Raw genomic sequence first — 24,804 nt, forward strand, 5'->3', positions numbered from 1 at the left:
GGATCCCCCTTTGATGATCTATGCTTAATTCCTAATTTTATGTGCTTTCATCATTCCATTAAGGACTTGATAATCTTGGGCTTAGGGAGCATGTGAAGGCTACACCCTAGTTTAGGTGGCTTGAGTATGTGAACCTTTGATAGATTATTCTTGTTGTTGATTTAATGAACTTCTTGAAAATACTATAGCAACCAAGTGTTGCCATGTATCATGACCATCATTTGTGTTGTTTTTCCCCAATTTAATCTTAATTTAGCATGTGTATAGGGTTGGAGTGAATTCATCTCCCTAGTCTTTTCTACTTGTATCTCACTTCTTCAATTTCATTGCAATCTATTGTTTTATGCTTTTTAATTTCTTAGTTTAGTGACAAACACACAAACCCTTTATAAACCCCTCATCACTCTAAAATGACTTTAGATACTTAGGTTGCCTTAAGACTAGCGCAGTCCCAGTGGTTCGACTTACCCGTCCAATAGCCCTATTTTACAATGATTCGTGCTATTGCAAAGGTTGATGTTTAATTGACCAACCGATCATCAACACCGACAAAACTTGAAGGTAAAAAGGATTAAGGGGGAATCGAAAGGCAGGAAAATGTAAAGCTGAGAAGAGCATCTCTCCTTCTTCCAAACCCTCACCTATACTAAAATTCAAATCATTATCGTACTCCTTAAGGGTAACGTTAGAAGGAACGTGATTTTTCTTTCTTAACTGAGAAATTGAAAAGGACTTCCTTTCTACAATATCTGCAGGGAGGATTATAGGACCCTCGGTATAGTCACTCAGACTCGCCGCCACAGTTCCCGACTCGGAATCAGACATATAAACACTATGAGTTCATTCACTACTCTCTTGACTCATAATGTAAGAAAGATGGAACGAGAAGAAAAATTAACCTCAGCAGATGGAAGGAGATGTTGAAGCAGTAATCAGACTCTCGTCAAAACTCAGGAATGAAACCACAGATGCAGATGCCCAAATGACAAAAACCCAATATATAAGCAGAAAGAGGCAAATAACAGAAAGACAAGCATAAGGCCCCGAAATCAGCAGCACAAATGGTAATGATAAGTAGTAATAGCCGCGAAAACTTCTCCACTTCCCGAAAGCAGTTACAATTCCTTATATGAATCAAATTCATAAAATGAATAAGGGGCAAAGTGTGAAGGGGAAAACCCCCACCAATCACAACACACCACGTGGCAGCAAAAAAACAACCCATAACCAAACTAAGATACCTAGAAGCCCACAATTAGTTGGAGGCCCAACAGAAGAAGCCATATGCACGTACCAGTTCAGCCCAATTAAGTGAAGGAAGTTCCACTTAACATAAAAGCTGAATAGATGGCCTAGTCTCAACAAAGCCCAAAATTCCATAACGTTTGCTATAATGATGCACGCACGATCAGTAAGCATAATTACTCACGTTTGGGAATAAAAGCCAAGAAACGGCTCCATGTAAATCTCTGAGAAAAGCTTATAAATAGAGCCTGAATGAGAATGAAGTGACATCGAATTCCCATCATTGTTTTTCTTTTTGAAAATTGTTTTGACTTCACTAATATTCTATGCATTTCTTTTCTATTTATTTCTTTAAGTGCTCGGGTGTAAAAATTTGCACCTACACCAACCTTTGGAGTAATAGAGGTGAAGTTTCACTGGTGTTCAAGGCTAAAGGAGGAGCAATCCAATTCACTATTATTCTCAGAGTGTTAATGATTAATCAATCGCCAAAAAGGTATGAGATCATTTTCAATAGTTCTTGATTTGGCGAAATATCACGTAGTTACAATCTAGAAATTTTTTAAATCGCTTCCGTTTTTCCTTCACTTAGTACGCCCGATACACTGTGCACATGCCGGCACGAGCCCAGCACACCGGGTGCACCAAATATCTACTTGAAAGGAAGGAGTTAGAGCTTGGGTAAAAAATAAGGTAAATTACACTGACACCCCTTCAAGTTAGGTCAAATATCACATAAACAAACATTTTGGTTTTAATTTGTACTCTCAGTTTAAAAAGTGGATTCGTATTTCACTTACACCCTAAAAGTTATTTTTAAGTTGTGTCAGAGCACTTTTTGTATGTAAAATGACACGATTACCGTTTTGACTTTCTGTTGACTTTAATTCATGTATAAAATGACTTCATTACCCCCAAGAGAACCTTTTTCTCTCTCTCCCAAAAAAAATAAAAAAAATGTAATGTTTTTTATCTCCCTATAACATATACATACAGAGAGAGATGTCCTATATATGAATGCTTGAAACCCATGTTCTGTAAAATCTCATATATGGTTAGCAGTCCTCATATATATATATATATATATATATATATATATATATAGGATGCATACACTGACACCCTTTCCTCACCGAATGTCCCATATTTGGATGCTTGAAAGTTGAAACCCATATTCCGTATATATATATATATAGGATACATATACTGACATCCTTTCCTCACCGAATGTCCCATATATGGATGCTTGAAAGTTGAAACCCATATTCCATAAAACCCAAATCCATCTATTTATTTGTATATACACATGTTATATATATGTATTCTCAAAAAAAAAAAAAAAAAAAAAAAAAAAAAAAAAAAGGGCTAAATTGGGTTTCAAGTTTCAACATTCTTGGTTTACACCCTTATATATTGTGTGCGATGATGTGTCTTGGGTTTGTATTTATTTATTTATAAATTTTTTGAGAAATTAAAGTGCTATATATACAGATATATATCTTCTATACAAGTACAAAATGGATATTCTCGAAACCCATTTATAGATGCTCTTGAAACCCATATTTGTAAGGCCATCTACACCAGCCTCTCCGGATTTTGGCTCTCTAAAAACGCCACCTCAGCTTTTCCAAGAGCCACATCAGCAATTCCAAGAGCCACGTCAGCAGTTTTCGCTCTCCAGAAACATGCACTCCATCAGGCTTTCTGAATTTTCGCTCTCCAAAAAAAATAATAATAAAAAATTAATATTAATATTTTTTTTTTTAACTTTTCCTAAACGGCTATATTTGCTCAACAGCAATATTTTTCAATCGAACAATATTTTTGTAAATTATTAAAAAAAAAAACTACGATTGATATTAGAACTTGAAACAGTACATTATCCATTATGGATTAAAATAAAAAAAAATTAAAAATATCAATTAAAAATAACTTAAACAATACAAAATCCTAAATTAGAATAAGAAAATAAATAGACCAAGGATTACAAAATCCTATAGGAACTTTGGGGCGGACCGTGAATTCAAAGATGCCAATATCTCATTTTGTCGTGCAATAATCCAAGCTTTTCCCGCTTCTATTGGTGCCGAATTTGGATCTGTTAACATAAGCTCCTTCTTTTCAAGTCTCTATTTCTCTTTAATCTCTAGCTACCTTGTCTTCTCTTTCTCCATTTTTCTTACCTCTCGTGCCACTTGGGCATCCTGCATTTTCTCCTGACAACTCTCAAAACGGGTGGTGATATTATTAAATTTCGAAACGAATGAAGTTTGCAATTCATTCACTGAATTAATTTTTGCTCGACGTTGCTTCGCCGCTTTTCTTCCTGTTGGTCTTTGTAGTTGATATTCTTCCACACCGGGTGAATCATTTTCCCCTATGTGTGGTGATTCTTCAGTTGAAGCTCCATTTGTCGTGGCTGCATGACTTGACGGAGTAGATGGTAATGACTGCCCAATAGACTCATTTAAGTCAAAATCAAATCCACTCCTCTTCTTCGGCTCTTTTTTCTTTTTTCCTTTTCCTACTTGTTCGGCACAATGTGAATTCCATTTATTGTTATGCTTCAAGATCTCCCAGTAACTTTCTAACTTAAATTGACCACCTGTTTGGCTATGAAACAGGTCTTTAGCTGCTATCATCTACACGAAAAAAATAACAAAAAATTAAAAACTGACTATTTAAAATATTTACGAGTTATATTTAAACAATAAATAACTCACCATATCATCACTGCTGAAGCCGCTGGGACGATTCATTTCTATGGTAGTCATGCAGCCAGAAAATTTGTTGATTTTTTGTTGGATCACCAACCAACGATTCATCAAAGCTACATCATTTCGCTCAGTTGGAGGAACACCAATATGTTGTATATATTGTTCCAGAATTCACTCCCATAACTTCTTCTTACTTTGGTCTGCCCCCGTAATCGCATCAGAGGTAATGGACAACCACGCTCAACATAAAGCTTCATCTTCAGCCTTGGTCCAATTATTAGGTCGGGTAGCCGGTTGTTTTGACGGGGGTTTTGAGTTACTTGATTGTGGAACACTAGTACCACAATATTGATGAGAAGTTTGGGATAGTTGATAAGAAGGTTGAAATGGTTGATGAGAAAGAAATTGAGAATCTTTTCCATGAAAATTGATATTCTCTTTGGGAAATGGCAAAAACTCATCGTTTGATTGGTTGAATTGGGTGCTGTAATAATATGGATGTCGAGGATCCATGGAATCGAAATGACTTTGAAAATAATATCTAAGATTGAGAAAATTGTAGAAGAAATAAGTTAAATGGTAGATAATAGAGATGTGATGAGTAATGGTAGGAGTTGTGGTATTTATAGAAATTTTAAAAATTTTAATTTAATTTTTTTTTTTTTTTTTTAAATAAAGTTAAAAAATTTGAATTTTTAAACTTTTTTTTAAAATTATAGCCGTTAAGGCACTGTTTGGTACTGAAGAAACAGTGTCTTAACGGCCAAATACTCTATGTGGCCTACTCATTTAAAATTTAAAGCAAAAAAATTAAATAAAAAAAAAAAACCAAATTTTAAGGGGGAAAAAAAAGAAGGTAAAATTTGAATTTTTAAACAATTTTTTTTTAAATTATAGTCGTTAAGGCACTGTTTGGTACTGTAGAAATAGTGTCTTAATGGCCAAATACACTATTTGGCCTACAAATTTAAAATTTAAAGCAAAAAATTAAATTAAAAAAAAAAACCAAAATTTAAGGGAAAAAACAAAAAAAAGGTTTTTTAATATATTTTTGGCCCAATTTTTTTTTTTTTTTTTTTTTTTTTTTGAACAAACAATGCCTAAACAATATGTTTTTTACTTAATGAATTTAATTTTATTTTTTTCCCCAAAAAAATAGCTCTAAATAACCTTTTTTTAGGTTTTTTTTTAAAAAAAAAATATTTGCCAAACAGTGCCTTGGCTACTATTTGTAGTCGTTGCAAGAAGGGCCCAACAGGCAACCAAACAGCGCCGTTTTAATTTAGAAAAAACAAAAAAAAAATATCACAATCGCGGGCCGGCTAGCTAAATACTGTCAGCCGGCCCGCGAGCCTAATATGGGCCCCACCATTATCAAGAGCCCGCTGCACAGACCCAAAGTTGGTTTGGCTTGCGGAAAGGGCCTTCCGTGAGCCCACTGCGGATGGCCTAAAACCCAAATCCCTCTCTTGTTTTTATATAGACATGCTATATATATATATATATATATATATATATATATTTGGACGCTTAGCAAAAACAAAAATCCTAAATTGGATTTTAACACTCCCTCTTGATTTACAACCATATTCCCATATATATCGATCATGTCTTATTTTTTCTCAGGATGCCATATATACACATATATTATATATGTTTAGATACATACTTCATTGGACCAATTAATCTGACCCATGTTACATGGACTCGGATACAGGTATCGAATACAGATGTGTATCCATGAGTTAGACATGTCAAATCTTTAAACAGAAGAACATAACTAAATATTTATTTTATTAATTACTTTATTTTTTTTTAGAATAAAGTAATATTTTTATCAAATATAATGTTTAATATAGGCATTTAATTTATTTAAAAATAATAATATAATATAATTGAATGATTAATTATAATTTTTAAATACATGTCCAACCAAAAGTGTCGGACACACATCCTATACCCATCTCTGAGTGATATGTGTCCGACACGAGTAGTTCGTTAATTTTTGAAGAGTCCATGTAACAGAACCGGTGACTCACCACTGTTTTCTTCTCTCTCGTTGTGTGTGTGTGTGTATATATATATATATGCGCGCGCGCCTGTATTTCCTATCAATAAGCCTCAAATTGAGGAAGATGGTATGGTTCTATGCCAATATATATATTTTTAATTTCTTCCTCCAACCCCCAAAATCAAACTCTTCTGCCAATTTTCAACCATAGAGAGATAGTGATAGTGGTTGTTGGGGGGTGAGGATCAAACTCTTCTGCCTATTTTCAACCATAGAGAGACAGTGATAGTGGTTGTTGGGGGTGAGGACGGTGGTGGTTGTGGGGATTATGATACTGGTGGTTCCGACCCAACAGTGAAAGAGTCATAGTCTAAATCTGAATATGAGTAGAGGGGTATTTTTGTCATTTAAGTATATATTTTTTGTATTAAAAAAGTAAGGATAAATGGGTCAAATTCGCATGTGTGAGGGCCCAAAAGTAATTTGAAGCAACCTTAAAAATCATAATCAACAGAACCGTCCAATGCACTGGACTGGATGCTGATTCGGGGAAACAAACCCTATTCTATTTTACACCCTGTTCTATTTTAGTATCGTGGGGTCTTACGATCGGGCCCTTGGCAACACCCAAAATCATAGGAAACAACAAACCCTTGTGGGTTTAAACAAGGCAGAAGAACAGATGGAAAGGAAAGAAATAGACGATGATATTGTTTGTTTAGACGAATCATTCTTCATAAATGACAAGTATGTATCTCTCAGTCTTTATATTCATATTCTTTATATTCATATTCAATAAATGGGTTGATTTTGTGCAGCTACGAGCTTACAACGTTTACATTTGGGTCTCAAATTTTTGAGCTCTTCTGTCTCCAATCAGCTTCAAGTGAGTTCCTTCTTTACAATCAGCTTCGATGTTTGATTATAATAATCACAGAAACACAAACCCATTTCCTTTAATTGCATATTGTGTCCTCTGGAACAATTTCATTTGCTTTATGCTCTTACAGTACTTGTTTTCATATTACTGAATTAATCTTAGAACAATATGTATAGAAATTGAGTACATAGTATTTTTAGTCAGTCACTAAAAGGCATTACCCCAGATGGGTATGATATCTTCTCTCCAAAGGGGAGGTCGAGTGTTCGAGCTCTGCTAGGGGCAATTTTGTGGGTGTGTGCAAGTTTGTTTGAAGTCTCTGCAAAAAATAAAATAATTTTCTTAATCAGTCAATTGTATATTTCATTGGTTTATATATATGTGTGATTTTTAATGGGCAGAGATAAATCAGAGTGATTTGTGTAAATTCATTCTCAACAAGTGCTACAGTAAATACAATTATAGACCTAGGTGATTGATTGTGTTGAAAATTCATTGTCAACAAGAGCTACAGAGCATACAATGAGGTGATTGATTGTGTTGAAGGAGTAGTTAGCTTATAGACACTCAACTTTGTGCATGTTTCTGTTTGTTTCCGAGTTTGTTGCCACCCGTGGAAGAATTTCAGCTAGAGTGGAGAATTTGATAGATGTATGAGGATTGCATCTTTCTCGTGTTTTTGCTTCTATCAGACAGCTAAAATCGTAGACTCTAATTTACATAGAATTTGTAGCAGTTGTCGGGAAACAGTTTGTCACGGCTTTTAGGGTTTGGCTAATACAGATGCATATATATATATATATATATATATATATATATTGTTTGAAATTGAATAGAATCTGTGAAGAAGATGAATTTTTACTTATTGTATGAGGTCTTTTTGGTCAAGTAATGCTAAATGTTGTCTATCATATAAAATAATATCTTTTTTGGCTAATTATTTGTGACAGCTGATTTTGATTTGACGGGGCAGATGGTGTGGCCTGGTGCGCTGCTTTTGAATGATTACCTCTCAAAGAATGCTGAGATCCTCCAAGGATGTTCTGTTATAGAATTAGGATCTGGTGTTGGTAAGTGATAATCCAAAGCAATGTATGTGTTTTACATTAAAAGTTTACAGATATTGGAATCCAATCCATTGCGGTTGCCAGGGTCAGCTAACATCAAAATCTATGTTCACAAGCCCAGCCTCTGGCGCATGATCAAAATCTATGTTGCAATCTAGACAGATCTTCTAGATCAATTGATAAACTGCAAACCTACAAAGTTCTGAGAGTAAATGATGCATGTTAGAAGGTGCCAACCTATAGTGTAACAGTAGGGATGGATTTTAGAGCTCTTTTATTCCTCAAAGTTTGTTTATGTCCAGACATTTGTGTTGACAGCTCTAGAAGATAGGATCCTCATATAGGTCAGTAAAATTGCAGAAGGCATGTTTTATTTAGTGATACTCTATATGTCTTGGACTCTTGGATATATGGATGTCTAGTGATCATCTATGGTTCCTTGGTTATGTAGTTTCCAAACTTAAACGCATTAAGGATGTAGCTTTATAGTTTGTGCATCCTTAACTTACTGTTAGATTTCCCCTTGTAATTCCTCTTTCTGAGGAGCTCTTGTGCTCTTTTCTTTCTTCAAAAAGTTATCCACTTAGAGAAAGAAAAGGTCAGTCCAGTTCTCTCTCTATTACAATTTTCTTAATACTATTCATTTTGAGTCCTTGATGATGTAGACTGATGGCTTTGCCTCCCAACGTGTAGGCATTACTGGAATACTCTGCAGTCGATTTTGCCGTGAAGTCGTGTTGACTGACCATAATGAGGAAGTCCTCAAGGCAGGTCAAGGGATTAGATTTAATTTCTTTTTTACTTTTGGTGACTTCTAAACTTAATCATCTCATGTTGTAACTGTTTATTAATCTTTCCTTCAGATCCTGAAGAAAAATATAGAGCTGCATTCATCTTCTGAGAACTCTAATTGCTGTGCTGGTAAAGAAACAAAGTTGCAAAATCTAGATTTACATTTGGATAAGTTGGCATCGTTTTCTGACTCTTTATATGCAGGGTTGATAGCTGAGAAGCTAGAATGGGGAAATTCTGATCAGCTAAACCAAATTTTACAACGGGATTTGAAAGGATTTGATCTCATTCTTGGTGCTGACATTTATATCCTTTTAAAAAAAAAAAAAAAAAATCTTTCAACTAATATGCGTAAATACATAATTTATGAATGTGCAGACATATGCACAGACACATACATTGATGTATCCGTGTTTAATTGTAGTACATCTTCACATGTATATTCAATTGCAAAATGAAGCAAAGTGCATGTAAGCCTGGCTTTCAAGCCTAATTGAAAGCAGAACCTCTTCCTAGAATGATATATAAATAGCTTGGTTTATAATTTAGAAGGGCATCGAACTCCTTTCGAGTGTGGAAGTCATTCCATTTTCCTTTTCATAAAATTGGTGCTTAATTTAATTTGTTATTCCTGACTTATGTACGAGCCTTTCTTATTATTAACAATTTTGATTGGTTGTTCTTTCATTATTATTTGAAATCAATTATTCTTTTTTTTTTTTTCCCCTCCCCCCGAAACCTGTTTGTTTTTGTCTTGAAAGTTCATACACTCCCCTTGTTGAACCTTGATTCATCATAGGCTGCCCTGACTGGCCCAAGGCAGTGCATTTCTTTTAAAATGATTTATTTATTTATTTTTATTTATTTATTTATTTATTTTTATTATTATTATTTTTTTTCCCCTAGTTGAAATGATTTGTTTAAGATGTTAGACTTCCGCAGTTTGACTTGTTTTACACACTGCTTTCCTTTTTTTTTTTTTTTTTGGATGATATTAAAACTTCAAAAAAAGAAAAGAAAATTACTAGTAACACAAAAAAGAAAGCCTTGACAATATGTAAGCTTTCAACAGAATAGCGTTCCATTGCTTTTTGATACTGTAAAACAGCTTCTCCATGTTCGGAGGGGAGGGCAGTGCAAATTTATACTAGCCTATGTGTCCAGAGCGAAAACGTAAGTGACTTGTAATTTTTTTTTTTTCTTTCTCTTTCTCTTTCTAATTATCATCATAATTCGTATCAATGTTTATGGAATTGCTTCATTTTTAGAGTAATAATACTAACTTTAAGAAATTTCCTTGAAATTTTGTATTCTTTGATTGTTGATGATCAATTTTATCGAGAACTCCTATTGACCTAATGCAATTTCCGTATTCATTGTCCAATCACTTATCACATTAAGTATTCTATTTTTTGTTGGTTAAGAAAGTGTAGGATATACACATATATGTTGTTGATCAGATGATTCAGATCTTCAATAGCTGCTCAGACCAAAGACCAATATGAATTTGGTATATGCCCTTATCTAATTGACAGAATATTTGTTGAAATAATTAACTGGGCTTTTATTTGAATATTTGACAATTTCTTTTAAATAGTGAAAATCGAGACAATTTGGTTCTTCCCTTTCAGTTTGTTACATTGTTTCGATTCTATTTACTAGTGTGGGGAAGGGATCGTGGATTTAGTTCCAAATTTATGTGTGTATACTCTCGTTTATGCTCTATGTACCCATCTGTAGCTTTTCAGAAATTGTCATTTTGTTGAAAAACAAAGGAGGACCAAATCTGAAATGGTCAACCCTATGAACTGGAGGCCTCCTGCTAATTTGGTTACTTTGCAACAGCAAATATGATTAAATTGATGCTTCAAAAGTATTTGTAATTCGATCATAAACACACAAGATATAACCTTTCGGCTGTTTTTCTGGTAATGCATGGTCTATCTTGTTATGCAGTTACATTGTTATATTTTGTGCAGTATGGATGCAATGGTCGTTAGTGAAGCTCTTGGGCATGGATTACAGATAAAGGAAGTTGCTGGGAGTCGATCCGTTGTTGGCAATCTTGACGGAGTTATATACGAGATAATCCTTCAATAGAAGCATCAAATATTTTTTGATTTTCCAATTAAATTCAGTTTCTTCAATGGAGGACAACGAAGTTTGCATCCCAGAAGTTCTTAGAATGTGACTATTGCAACCTGGAAGTTGGAATGTAATAGCATCAGCTTAAAGACATGCTAAGCATGCACATGAAACAATGCTTCACTGAAATCTGATTTTAGTTATATTCTGAGTATAGTTTGCAAATAATTTAATCAATTTTTTTTTTTTTTTCTTGATGAGCAAATGACTATTTATATAAGATGAAAAATATAACTGTTTGATATATAGCTGTTAGAAATATAGTCATTGGAAAAAAGCTAAAATTTGCCTTGTCAACATTTTTCAAGAGCTGCATCAACATTTCCATAAGTCAAGTTGGAGTTTTGGACTCTCTTAATTTTAGCTATCGCATGCGTTCCAATAGTGTGTTTTCGCTCTCTAAAATAATAATATTTTAATATTTTTAATAATTTTTAAAAAAAATATTTTCCCAACAGCTATACTACAAATGACTTTATTATAAAAAGAAATTAAACAATACAATATCCATTGTGGTTTAAAATAAATTGAAACAAATACAATTTGATATGATTTTTTTCTTTTTTTTAAAAAATAAAAAATACAATGTTCATTATAAAATCAACTAGGAAAAAAGATTCCTATGGGAAGCTTGAGTTATAGCGTGAACATATAGATTTTAATATCTCGTTTTGGCGTTCAATAAGCCATGCTTTCCATGCTATTGTTGGCATCGATTTTTGATCTCTTTGCATGATTGACATCTCTTTAGCTCTTTTTTATTATTATTTTAAAGCTCTATTTGTCTGGTCTTTTCTTTTTCTGCTTTGCGTGCCTCTCGTGCTGTTTGGGCAGCCACAAGACTTTGAGATTGAGAATGATATAGGGTTGTTGCATCATCGAATTTGTTATCGAATTCATTCTGTAATTAGCCAGAAGTTTTATCCTTATTTTGGCTCTGCTTCCGTGTTTTTCATCCTTGTGGTCATTGTAATGGTTTACATTCTTCAACATCGAGCCAATCATTTTCGCCTATGTGTGTGTTGATCCTTCAACCGAACTTGGTGTCGTTGCTACATTTACTTGATGGAGTAGATGGGTTTAAGTAACTGATAGGCTCATTATCATCAATGTGGATTCCACTCCTTTTCTTTTGCTGATGTTTCTTTTGGTTTTTCCTTACTAAACCGATATAATGTGAATGTCATTTATTATTGTACTTCAAAACAACTGTCTAACTTAAATTGGGTGCAAGTTTGACTAGAGAATAGTTCTTTAGTTACTATTATCTAAACAAAAAAAAAAAAAAAAAAAAAAATTAATAATTATTAGAAGGAAAATGTTTAAAATATTTACAAGATAAATTTAATACAGTAAAGAACTTACCTAGTATTCATTGTTTTGCCCACTAGTCGAATTCCTTTCGATCTATACCATACATTTAGAAAATTTTATTCAACAAAGCGTTACTATTTCATTTAGGTGTACCAGCACCACTATTATGTTTCTCAAAATTTTCGTGAATTCTGATCCATAACGCTAGGTTTTGTTGGTCTAAATCGATTACTGTATCAAAGCCAAAGGTCATCCACGCATAACATAAAGCCTTATCTTAACGTGTGGACCAGTTCGGAGGCTGGTTAACCTTTTACTTTCTTGAAGGTTGGGAGTTACTCGATTGTGACACTTCAGTACCAATGTTGAAAAATCAGAATGCTTGGTGAGATGGAAATTGGGATTCTCCTCCATAAAATTGGTTGAAGGGCTCAAAACCATCATTTGATTGGTTGACTTGGGAGTTGTAGTTATAATATGAGGGTGGTCCGGGTGGAGGATCCTAGATTCAACTTGAGTATTAAAAATATAGCTAAGATTGAGAAAATGACTTGGGAGTTATAGTTGTAGGTTGAAGGAGTTGATAATATAGATAGGTTGGATGTAAGGTAAATGATGGTACGATTGACGTATTTATAGGGGTGAAAAGAAAGACCAAAAAAAAAACCTTTTTGGGCCAAACAGTGCCTAGCATAATGACTCTTTGCTTCAATTTTGTTGAGGGAAAAAAATTAAATAAAAAAGGCCAAGAAACTTAATTTTGGTTTTTTTTTTTTTTAAGGCAAACAGGACTTTAGAAACATATCTGGGATGCTACAAAGCCCTTTTTTTTTTTTTTTTTTTTGTATATATAAAAGAAATAATAATACGGGCATTGTGGATAGCGAAATGAGTCGCCAAAAAGGGTGACCCATAGCGATTCTAAATTGGCGTCTCAATTTTGGGGACGAGCGGATTGGGTCACCAAATTGAGCGGATCTCGCCAAAATACAGACCATTGGACCTGCTCTTAAGAGTCAAATTTTACTCCATCCGCATAATTACAAGAAAGACCATAACATTCTATATATATATATATATATATATATATATATATTTGGATTAAATTGATCTATTTTAAAATAAAAAAATGGTAAGAAACTCTACATACATTTAATTGTAGAAAATAGATACAGATTATATTAGAACACTTCCCATGGAGTTAAAATGATTTTCATGTGCCTAATAAGGTAGCAAGGAAACTTCCTTTTTAAAAAAAGGGGGAAATTTTTTTTGTCTAGTACATGTTTTCTACTTATTTCCATTAATTCATGAACGTGGACAACAATGACATGGCATTTGCTTGAATTTCATCCACAAACCAAGTTAATTTGTTAAAAAAAATTAATAGTTGCCAAATTTAGTAATTTGTAATTTGACCAAAATTTCAAATTTCAGTCATAAATATTATTAATTGCACTCTCCTCAAATTTTCAAATTACATAATAATCTAACCTACAAAATATCAATGCCAAGATTCAAAAAGGTAATCAAATCTTGTGATTGCTGTTTTTTATGGCTAATTATTTATTGTTACACGCTTTTGACCCTATATAACCCTCCTACTACGGAAGTACAACACCACAACTACAGATAACAGAACTCAGTATCACAGGTTTACAGAAATGACGAATGCTAATTTTTTTCTCCTTGCACTTGCCCTCGCCACCATTTTTGATTCCTGTAAGTTTTTGTATTTTTTTTGTTTTTATTTTATAAGTTATTCTTGATTTCCTCTTCTGATATTACATGTGTGTGAACAATATTATAGTGAATGCGTGTTCATTAATTGGTCTGGGTTTCATTATCCTTCAAACATTATAATGAAAAAGTTGATTTTTTTCTTTATCTTTTTTTTTTTTTTTTTTTTTTTTTTGACAATAATTTATATCATAAGTATTACTATTATTATTTTTATCTTGACAATATAGACTTAACTCTGCAGAAAATTGAACTCATTCATTTTTACTTTCTATTATGAAAAAATAATGTTTGATGATCTGTTATGAACTCAAATTTGACTTATATGTACACGGGCGCGCGTCTCACACACACAGATATATATATATATATATAAAGTTATTTATTACAATTTACAAACACATCTTCATGATATTAATCTTATGACAAAATGTTTTTATGCTAAATATAGTCTGTATGGTATTCAAAGAATCCATATTTGGCTTGATAAAGTGCAAGAATTTTGGAATACCAAGAAAAAGTGAGAGCGCTAGATACAGAAAGGAATAACTAATCTCATTAGAAAATTGATAGAGTTAAGAGTTATATTTGGTAATTGAAAAAATTTAAACTAACTTACAAGTACTAATAATGGTTATATATATATATATATATATATATATATATATATATATATATATATATATATATATATGATTAAATGGACACTTCTTTTGTTTACATATATATTTTTAAATTTTATGTGAAGCCTATTCATGCTCATGCATGCAAATTCTATATGGTATTCTTTTGTATTGCAGGGGCTCACTCAGTAACATTTACATTCACAAACAATTGTCCTTACACTATTTGGCCGGGAACCCTTACTGGCGGTGGTGGCACTCAATTATCGTCAACTGGATTCGAGTTAGCATCTAAAGCTTCATCGTCCCTTGATGCGCCAGCCTCATGGTCAGGCAGGTTTTGGGCGCGGGCTTTTTGCTCCATGAACGCTGGTGGAAAGTTCACATGTCAGAGTGGCGACTGTGGCTCTGGCCAGATAAGTTGTAATGGTGCCAGTGCAATCCCACCGGCAACCCTAGTAGAATTAACCCTAGCAGGCTACAATGGACAAGATTTTTATGACATTAGCCTAGTGGATGGCTTCAACTTACCGGTTTCTGTCATCCCAGTAGGCGGATCCAGTAACTGCAACCCCACGACATGCCCGGTCGATGTCAATGCCGAATGTCCGCCAGAACTTGCCTTGAAAAATTTAGATGGTGCCACAATTGGTTGCAAGAGTGCATGCCTAGCATTGAATCAGCCACAATATTGTTGCACCGGGGCTTTTGGCTCACCAGAGACTTGTCCACCCACTGACTATTCAAAGTATTTGAAAGGAAAGTGTCCATTGGCTTATAGTTATGCCTATGATGACAAAACTAGCACTTTTACTTGCACTGGTGGACCTAACTATGCCATTACATTCTGTCCATGAGAAATAGCAGAGTGGAGAGAAATATTTGTTTAGAAAGAATATTTTTGTATGTCCACAGTGTTTTTTTTTTTTTGTTTTTGTTTTGTTTTGTGGGGGGCTTGTAGTTATTCTTTAATGTCAAGTTGTTTTTTTTTTTTTGAAGTATTATGAAAATTATGAATTTTAATTATTGTACCATTACTACAACTTCAACTTGTTCTTTGCTACACTTTTAGCTAAAAACAACTTATTTTATTATGTTTAATATTGCCCCTCAAACGAATTCCTAACTCCGTTACAGCTACCAAAATTAAACAATTTACATTTCTCTTGTGTAAGTGACATATAGATAATGTGTACCGTATATAAATATAAAAATAGAATAAATATGTGGAAGAGATCTGCTGTTACAAGGAATGTTTGTCCCACATTAGATACGGATGAGAAGAGGTATGCATCTCAGACTACGAAGCACCCGCCTTATTACAGTTGATATCAGAGTCAAACTCACCCAGTTCTTGATCCGGTGTTATGCCAAGCGCATGACCCAGAGGTCTTCGCGTATTTTTCTCGAGTAAGCACGGTGGCATAACTGTAATAAGGGCATTTTGAGTTCCTCTCCGGGTAGGCATGGTGGCCTAACCGAGGGTTGTAAGTTTGGGTGGGTAAGAATGTTATAAGGGATATGTCAAGAGGGAGACTTGTCTCCAGGGGCGGCTCAATATAATATGAGGCCTTAGGCCAAAAAAATAAAGTGGCCTTTTAATTAAATCTATCCATATATTTATACCACTAAGATGCTAATTATTTGTTTAGTTATTTTTAAAGCTATCATTAAAATTTTTCGAACTCTAGTTCCTTCATCAATTAATTGGCTATGTGTTTTTTAATAGTCATATTTAACAATATAAATAAATATTAAAAAATATATATATAATTTTATGATTACAAAAATTAATAAAACTATAAACTAATTTAAGTTATAGAATAATAAAAACTGATTTCGAATAATTTGGTCTAATGCTCTAGTAAATTCTTTAATAGAATATAAGTGTATTCAAAATCTTCTTACAGAGTGAGATTGTGAGATTGTAAATTATAAACTCGGATAAGATGGAAAAAAAAAAATTATAATGAGAGAGGAGAAAAAATATGTGAGGAATAAGAAAAAAGAGAAAATAAAAATTAATAGGAGTTTTAGAAAAATATAGAAAGTTTCACCAATTTTCACTTAAATAAATAAATAAATAAATATATATATATATAATATTTAATTTTAATGCATGTGTATATATATGCTGATGTAATGAGGATGAGAGAGAGAGAGAAAAAAAAAGAAAAGAAGATAATACATGGATAGAAATATTTTGGGCACACTATTAAATTTTGTATTTGTTGAGGTTTAATAATAATATAAGAAAATAAAATATTTAGGTAAGTTATAATATATAAAGGAAAAAAATTTGGGGGCCCTAAAAAAAAAAAGATAAAAGAATAGAAATCTTTTAGGTCAATTTTCTCTATAAGTTTAATAATTAAAGGAAATATAATAATTGTTTTAGGAAATTTATAATATATAAAGAAATAAAAAATTATGAGGCCTTCTTATTAGCTGGGGTCTTAGGCAACCGCCTAACTCGCCTAAGGCTCGAGCCGGCCCTGCTTGTCTCACATTAGATTCGGATGTGAAGAAAATGAATCATTGATGGGTTAGGTGTTAGCACCACCTAATAACTTAAGCTTTTGAGCCGGACTGCGAACCACCTAACTCGTTCCATCTGCCCAGTTGACAATATGTGTTCATTGTGCAAATTAACCATCTTATTTAAGGAATTTTGCATCAATATATGAGATTTTAGAATCTATGGTGAGTTATTCTGTTTGTGACGGTTCTCATCCTGTTGCAAACTACTCATCTTATTTAAGGAATTTTGCATCAATATATAAGATTTTAGGATCTATTGCGGATTCTATTTGTCTCAATCATATTCTTAGGCTTATTGTCTTGATTTTGTAATTGGAGACTATGTATACATTTGTGATTGGACCACGTCAGGGTTCAATAGGAATGACCTACTCACCGATGAGTAGGTAAATATTATCCTTTATGTGTGTTTGGTATCAATGATCAACATTGAACACCAAGGAGTACTTTTTTTTGATTGAAAAATAACAATGCAAATTTGTATATTTAAGGACTCTGATGAAGCCTTGCGTCCTGGCTTATATTCCTTAAAGAATGTAACCATTTTTGTTATGTGACAATAAAAAGTAACAATTTATCATTAGCCAAGGTACTATATTCTTAGTATACCCCAAATAATCACTAAATGGAGAGAGTTTTTTTTTTTTTGCCTCTCAATTTAATGTTACAACTCATATTGAAAGAGCTATCCCGATACATGATTAACTATAACGATGCCTAGGTTGGATTAGGTGTATGCAAACTCACAATGCAAGCAAGGTGGCTTGCTTTTCTTCCCCCCCCCCCCCCCCCCCCCCCCCCCCTTTTTTTTTTTTAAAAATAAAAAAATAAATTACCTATTGGATTCTAAGATTGCATTGAATCCCATCATCTCCATGCAATTTCTCTTATTAAAAAGGTCTCAACTAACCTAATAGTCCAGTCTCAATCTTGTTTGTGAGGGTATATCAGCAAAAGTGAGTGGGTATTCATGAATTCAGTTGCGGCTCAACTGTATAGGCCATTGAAGGGCCCCACAGAGAACGTCTCTTGAGATTGTAGGTTCCATGACTCTGGCCCAATGGTGTTACCTCCCAACCTCAATGAAGAGGGAACGTGGGGGATTTGAGTTTGGAGCAAATTTATTAGTGTGCACTAGTTTTCGGAGTTTGGAGCAAATTTATTTTTTTTAGTTTGTACTTTATTTTCATTTTTTATCTTTTATTTTTATCTTTACTTTTCTTTTATACTTTTATTTTTTATTTTTATTTATATTTTTATCTTTACTTGTCCATTAATGGCATCTTCCAATAGTGTCATTTTACGTCATTTTACAAAATTATTTATTTTTATATATTTTATAAAATGATTCAGTAGGATAATTTAGTCAACTTATAGTTTAAATTTATCAGAGGGACCTATTTGCATAAATTTGAAACTTTAGAGGTTTTTTTTGCACGTAAGGGGCATCCTCCAATAGCGTTTTTTTTTATCATTTTACAAAATTATTTATTTTTATATTTTTTATAAAATAGTTTAGTAAGGGTAATATAATCATCTTAGGATTTAAATTTGTCAGAATGATCTATTTGCACTAAATTGAAACTTTAGGGGTGTTTTTTTACATATGAGGGGTGTGATATGCAATACTTCAAAATTTCACTAATGCTATATTCGGTAGGGAAGAAAAAAAAATTGGATGGAAGGGAGAGAAAAAGGGATAGATGAGACATTATGTATTTCCTTTTTTTTGTTCGGTTGGATATAACAGAAGAGAATAAACTTAAAATTTCATTTGTTCGTTAAGAGAGAATGAAAGAGAAAGTTTTAATTGTTTTTACCATTATATCCAATAATATTTATAATATTATAATTTATAAAGGATAGTAATGTAATTTAAAACTTGTATAATTTAGGATACTATTTAATTTAAAACATTTATAACAATCTACTTGTCTTCCTTCCTTCTTCTGCCCATTTTTTAAAATGAAAATTTGTAAAGTAGGAAGAATGAGTTATCCTTTATATTTTCCTTTCTTTCCTTGTATCATTCCCTACCAAACAAAGGAAATATATTGTAACGACCCACTCCACCATATGGTTTGATATTGTCCGCTTTGGGCCTGAGTCCACACAGTTTTACTCTTGGGCTTTACCCCAAAAAGCCTTACAACCAATTGGAGTGACACACCTATATATAAGAACTTCACATTTCCCTTTCCAAGGCGATGTGGGATTGTGCACCCGTGTAGCTCACCAATGTGGTAGCCTGTCAGTGTCTCGCACCTGCCCACGGCACACTCACCCACAGGGTCATCATAATCCACCCCTTTGGAAGCCCGACATCCCTGTCGGCACACTTCCGGCTGGGTCAGGCTCTGATACCATTCTGTAACGACCCATTCCACCACATGGGATGATATTGTCTGCTTTAAGCCTGAGCCCGCACGATTTTACTTTTAGGCTTTACCCCAAAAGGTCTCATACCAATTGGAGTGACACACCTACATATAAACACTTCACCTTTCCCTTTCCCAGGAGATGTGGAATTGTGCACCCGTAACTCGCTAATGTGGTAGCCTGTCAGTGTCTTGCACCCGCCTACGGCACACCCGCCCACAGGGTCATCACAATCCACCCCCCTTAAAGGATAGTAATGTAATTTAAAACTTGTATAATTTAGGATACTATTTAATTTAAAACATTTATAACAGTCCACTTGTCTTCTTTCCTTCTTTCACCAATTTTTGAGAATGAAAATTTATAAAGTAGGAAGAATGAGTCATCCTTTATATTTTCCTTTCTTTCCTTATATCTTTCCCTACTACCTCCCAACTATGCCTGCAAACGTTAATATTTTAAGACACATGTTACGTCCTGTAATTCAAACCACACCACCGGACGAGATCCAGAATGATTAAAAATGAAGAATTCATTCTTCTAGTGAGTACAAAATTAAATGCTATGAAGATAAATATTGACAGAAAAGGACCCCACTTTTTGGACCACCATTCAAACAAGTCCATTTGTGTGGCTACAAAGTATGCAGGTGGAAATCCTTTCATATTTTTCGATGGTTCCAGAGCATGGCGTTAAGATGTATCCCATTATACCACTGATTCGTTGATATGTATTTATATTTGTGAATGGTTTTTCATTTATTTCCATTATCTCAATCATTCCAACAATACATGAAAAATCATATTATTATTACTCTCTTTATACTAAAAATTACTTTCTCTGTCTCATAATAAGTGTAGGAACCGCGACTCAAAAAAAAAAAAAAAAACCAAGACAACATTGCATTTCTAGATTTAAACTAAAGAATACAAGAATGATTGCCATCAATTTAATATTCTTATTTAGTCGACAACTGTTAAATAATATTAATTTTGTTTTGATAATTTTTGTTCTATCAGTTACGGTGGTGATATTAATTGCAATCGTAGTGTAACGAACTCAGATAAAGTCAGTGTAAATTGATCAATACGAATCACATATCAAACTTAAAAAAAGATTATCGAATGATACGCATGAACCACCTTATCTTAATACAAGAATAAGAACAAATAATTTATCTTAATATAAGAATAAGAACAAATAAGAGTTTGTTCAAGAATAAGAACAAATCATCTTAATAATAAAAACAAATAAGAGTTTGTTCAAGAATAAGAACAAATAAGAGTTTGTATCTTAATACAAGAATAAGAACAAGTAAGAGTTTATTTATTTATTTATTTATTTATTTATTTATTTTTATGGTAAAGCAAACACACATACTTTTTTTGCCTACGCCTGTGCTTGAATCCCTCCCATCTTCTTTGAAGATGAGAAGGTTATATCATTAGGCCAAAGGACAAATAAGATAAGGTGCGTTCGATGCCAATATATACATATACATCACTCATATACAGTACTCGCGTAGACAGGGGCGGAGACAGCATTTGCCTAGGGGCAGCTACACCCCTACCCCCCCCCCCCCCACCAAAAAAGAATTAACAATAAAATGGTCCCTCTACCCTTAAATCTACTATATTTTATTTTATTTTATTTTATGCATATAATTTGTAAATATTTATAAAATATCTCCATAAAATTTATAAATTATCCCCCATAAAATTATCTATTTATAAAAACGTCTTTAATTATTTATTCATTTTCCTTCTTATTCTTCAAATTTCTTTTTGTCATATTAAAAAACTTTTGCATTCTCTTTTTACATTTAAAACCTATTTTTTCCTTCAAAATTCTCTCTCTCATATATATATATATATATATATATATATATATATATATATATACATACACACACTAGGAAAAGGCACGTGCGATGCACGTGTTGAATATTTTTCTAGATTATGTGATAGAATTTTTTAAAAAATAAAACAGCCAATTTGTGGTAAATTTTATAAAAATTATTTTATTTTTTTAATTATATTTTCTTTTATTAGAAAAACTCATAATAAATAGATAAATAGGTAATATGTATTATAATTTTATAGAAACTCTTTTAAAAACTCTTTTTATTTCAATTAATAAATATTTTTTTATATTAATAATTCTTGTCTAATTAGATTTTAATAAATAAATAAATAGGTAATTTGTGTTAGAGTTTTATAAAAACTCTTTTAAAACTACTTTTTGTATCAATTAATAGATAATTTTTTATATTAACAATATTTACCTAATTAGATTTCCTTTTATTAAAAAACTCAAAATAAATAGATAAATATGTAATTTGTGGTAAAGTTTTTCTAGTCTAATTTGATTTTCTTTTATTCAAAAACTTATAATAAATAAATAAATAGGTAATTTATGTTAGAGTTTAATAGAAACTCTTTTAAAAATTATTTTTATATCAATTAATAAATATTTTTATATTAATAATTCTTGTCTAATTAGATTTCTTTTTATTAAAAAAACTCATAATAAATAGGTAAATAGGTAATTTGTGTTTGAGTTTTATAAAAAAATTTTAAAGCCACTTTTTAGATCAATTAATAAATACTTTTTTATATTAGTAATACTTATCTAATTAGATTTCCTTTTATTAAAAACTCTTAATAAATATATAAATAGGTAATTTGTGTTAGAATTTATAGAAACTCTTTAAATATTATATCTTTGTCTAGTGTGATAGAGTTTTATTGAAAATAAAATATGTAATTTGTGATAGAGTTTTATAGAAATTATTTTATTTTATTTAAATATATCGTTGTCTAATTAGATTTAATTTTATTAAGAAAACTCATAAAAAAAGTTAATTTTTGGCAGAGTTTCAAAAAATTTATTTTATTTTATATATCAATTAATAAATATTTTTATATTAATAATTATTGTCTAATTAGATTTTCTATTATTAAAAAATTCATAATAATAAATATATAAATAGGTTAATTTAAATTTTATTCGATAGATTTTAAAGTTTGATAGAGTTTTTTATTTATTTTATAAAAACATTTTCAGTATCAATTAATAAATATTTTTTTTATATAAATAGATACTTAAATACTGAAACTCTTTGCACATTTAATAATAGTATTGATAAAAACTCTTTTATATCATTTAATAAATATTTTTTATATAAATAAATATATACTGAAACACTTTAGATTTTCTTTTATTATTATAAATTTTTTAATAATAAACACTTTGGCAGAGCTTTTGTATTTTACTCTGAAAATTAGATTTTCTTTTATTAAAAAATTCATAATAATAAATAGATAAACAGGTTAATTTAAATTTTATTAGGTAGATTTTAGAGTTTTATAGAGTTTTTTTTATGAAAACTCTTTTCATATCATTTAATAAATATTTTTTTATATAAATAAATAACTACTGAAACTTTAGATTTTCTTTTATTAAAAAATTCATAATAATTAATAGATAAATAGTTAATTTTAATTTTATTAGGTAGATTTTAGAGTTTTATAGAGTTTTTTTTTTATTTTTTTTTATTTTTATAAAAACTCTTTTGATATCATTTAATAAATATTTTTATATAAATAAATAAATACTGAAATACTGAAACTCCTTGCACGTTTAATAAAATTTGTTTATATTAATAAATAAATAAATATTGAAACTATTTGGCAGAGCTTCTATATTCTGTATTTTATATATAAATAAATAAATACCGAAACTCTTTGGCAAAGCTTTTGTAATTTTGGGTCTATGCCCTTCTGAATTTCTCTCTTTATATTAGCTAATAAATATTTTTTATTTTAATAATTCTAGTCTAATTAGATTTCTTTTTATTAAAAAACTCATAATAAATAGATAAATAGGTAATTTGTGTTAGAGTTTTATAAAAACTCTTTGAAAACTTCTTTTTATATTAATTAATAAATAATTTTTTATGTTCATAATATTTGTCTAATTAGATTTCATTTTATGAAAAACTCATAATAAAAGCTAATTTGTGGTAGAGTTTAAAAAAAAAAAAATAGGTAATTTGTGATAGAGTTTTATAGAAATTGTTTTATTTTCTTTAAATATATCCGTGTCTAATTTAATTTTATTTTATTAAGAAAATCATAATAAAAGCTAATTTGTGGTAGAGTTTTAGAAAAATTAATTTATTTTATATATCAATTAATAAATATTTTTTATATAAATAATTGATGAGAGCGGAAAAGTGCGTATTTAAACCCCTTAAACTTAGGCATTCTAGTACCCTTATCTATCTTACTTTACCGTTTTAGATTGATTTCGTATTATTTTCATTTTTAGGCACTTATCCCGAAAATAAGCTAACTCAGCCAAATAAGAGTAGAAATGAAGCAATTCTGGGATGAATTAAAGAAAGGAGCCAAATGGAAGCAAAAGGAAGAAAAATGTGGAATTCAACTTTTTCGATCGATCTCAGATCAATGTTCGATCGATCCAATATGATCGATCTCAGTACTTCAAGATGGATCAGAGCCATGATGATATTTTCGAAGATCTCAAAAGTTCGATCGATCCAACATCATTCTTCGATCGATCGAACTACCTTGTCTCCAAATGATTGATCTTATATAGTTGTACCACCCTACCAACCACTTTTGTCCTTTTCCCAAAAATGTCTTCAAAATATCTCAAATTTGTTTGTATCCAAAAAGCGTCGCCATTGAGGATCGATCCAACTTTAGTTCGATAGATCTCAGCCATGTTCGATCGATCCAAGTCCAAGGTTCGATTGATCGAACTTCCTCCAGTACGAAAAAGTTAAATTTCCAGCTCATTGAAAGCTGTCCTTATCCAATCATTGGGGAATATTTGCTGTACAACCCCAGCTTATTTTGGGTGTCATTTGACCTACCTATATAAGGATAATGATTACTTTTTACATCATATCACAACATATCATATCATACCTTGTAGAACTCTTGAAGAGGAAGCTTAGAGGAGGAGGAGGCTAGAGACACCATTGGAGACTCTTCATCAATCAATGAGCAAATCTCTACCATGGAGTTAGCCTTTGAGGGTTGGAGATGCACTACCATGAGTGGCTAGACATCCTCTTGGGGCTAGAGTTAGCCCCAAGCATGCTTTCTACATCTTGATTTTTGTGTATTATTGAGGGATTAGTGTTGTAATATATGTTTTGCCACTTTTATATATATAGATCTTGTTTATTCAATGATTTATGTGGTTTAATGCTTCCAATTGATCATTTCATTCTATCCATATGTCTATGTATGCTAGAATAGATGCTCATGTGTTTGTCTCTATTTCTTGTGTTATTGATGTATGTCTATGTGTATTA

At 31.6% G+C, this 24,804-nt stretch overlaps 2 protein-coding genes across 2 annotated transcripts; both read left to right on the plus strand.

The window, feature by feature from the left end:
* Positions 1-6,497: 6,497 nt before the first annotated feature.
* Positions 6,498-11,008, plus strand: LOC132311523 (uncharacterized). The gene is made up of 8 exons (XM_059809440.1): positions 6,498-6,720; positions 6,792-6,859; positions 7,804-7,923; positions 8,614-8,687; positions 8,784-8,841; positions 8,917-9,018; positions 9,774-9,885; positions 10,692-11,008. Exons 1-8 carry the CDS (start codon positions 6,656-6,658, stop codon positions 10,810-10,812), a joined length of 720 nt encoding a protein of 239 aa, XP_059665423.1. The 5' UTR covers positions 6,498-6,655; the 3' UTR covers positions 10,813-11,008.
* A 220-nt stretch (positions 11,009-11,228) lies between these two features.
* Positions 11,229-15,637, plus strand: LOC132311524 (thaumatin-like protein 1). The gene is made up of 2 exons (XM_059809441.1): positions 11,229-11,275; positions 14,704-15,637. Exons 1-2 carry the CDS (start codon positions 11,229-11,231, stop codon positions 15,389-15,391), a joined length of 735 nt encoding a protein of 244 aa, XP_059665424.1. The 3' UTR covers positions 15,392-15,637.
* Positions 15,638-24,804: the final 9,167 nt, after the last annotated feature.

This window comes from Cornus florida, unplaced genomic scaffold (genome assembly GCF_030987335.1).
Source record: "Cornus florida cultivar Cherokee Brave unplaced genomic scaffold, ASM3098733v1 CherokeeBrave_3.0.0_Hap2_Chr06, whole genome shotgun sequence".
NCBI classification, from domain to species: Eukaryota; Viridiplantae; Streptophyta; class Magnoliopsida; order Cornales; family Cornaceae; genus Cornus; species Cornus florida.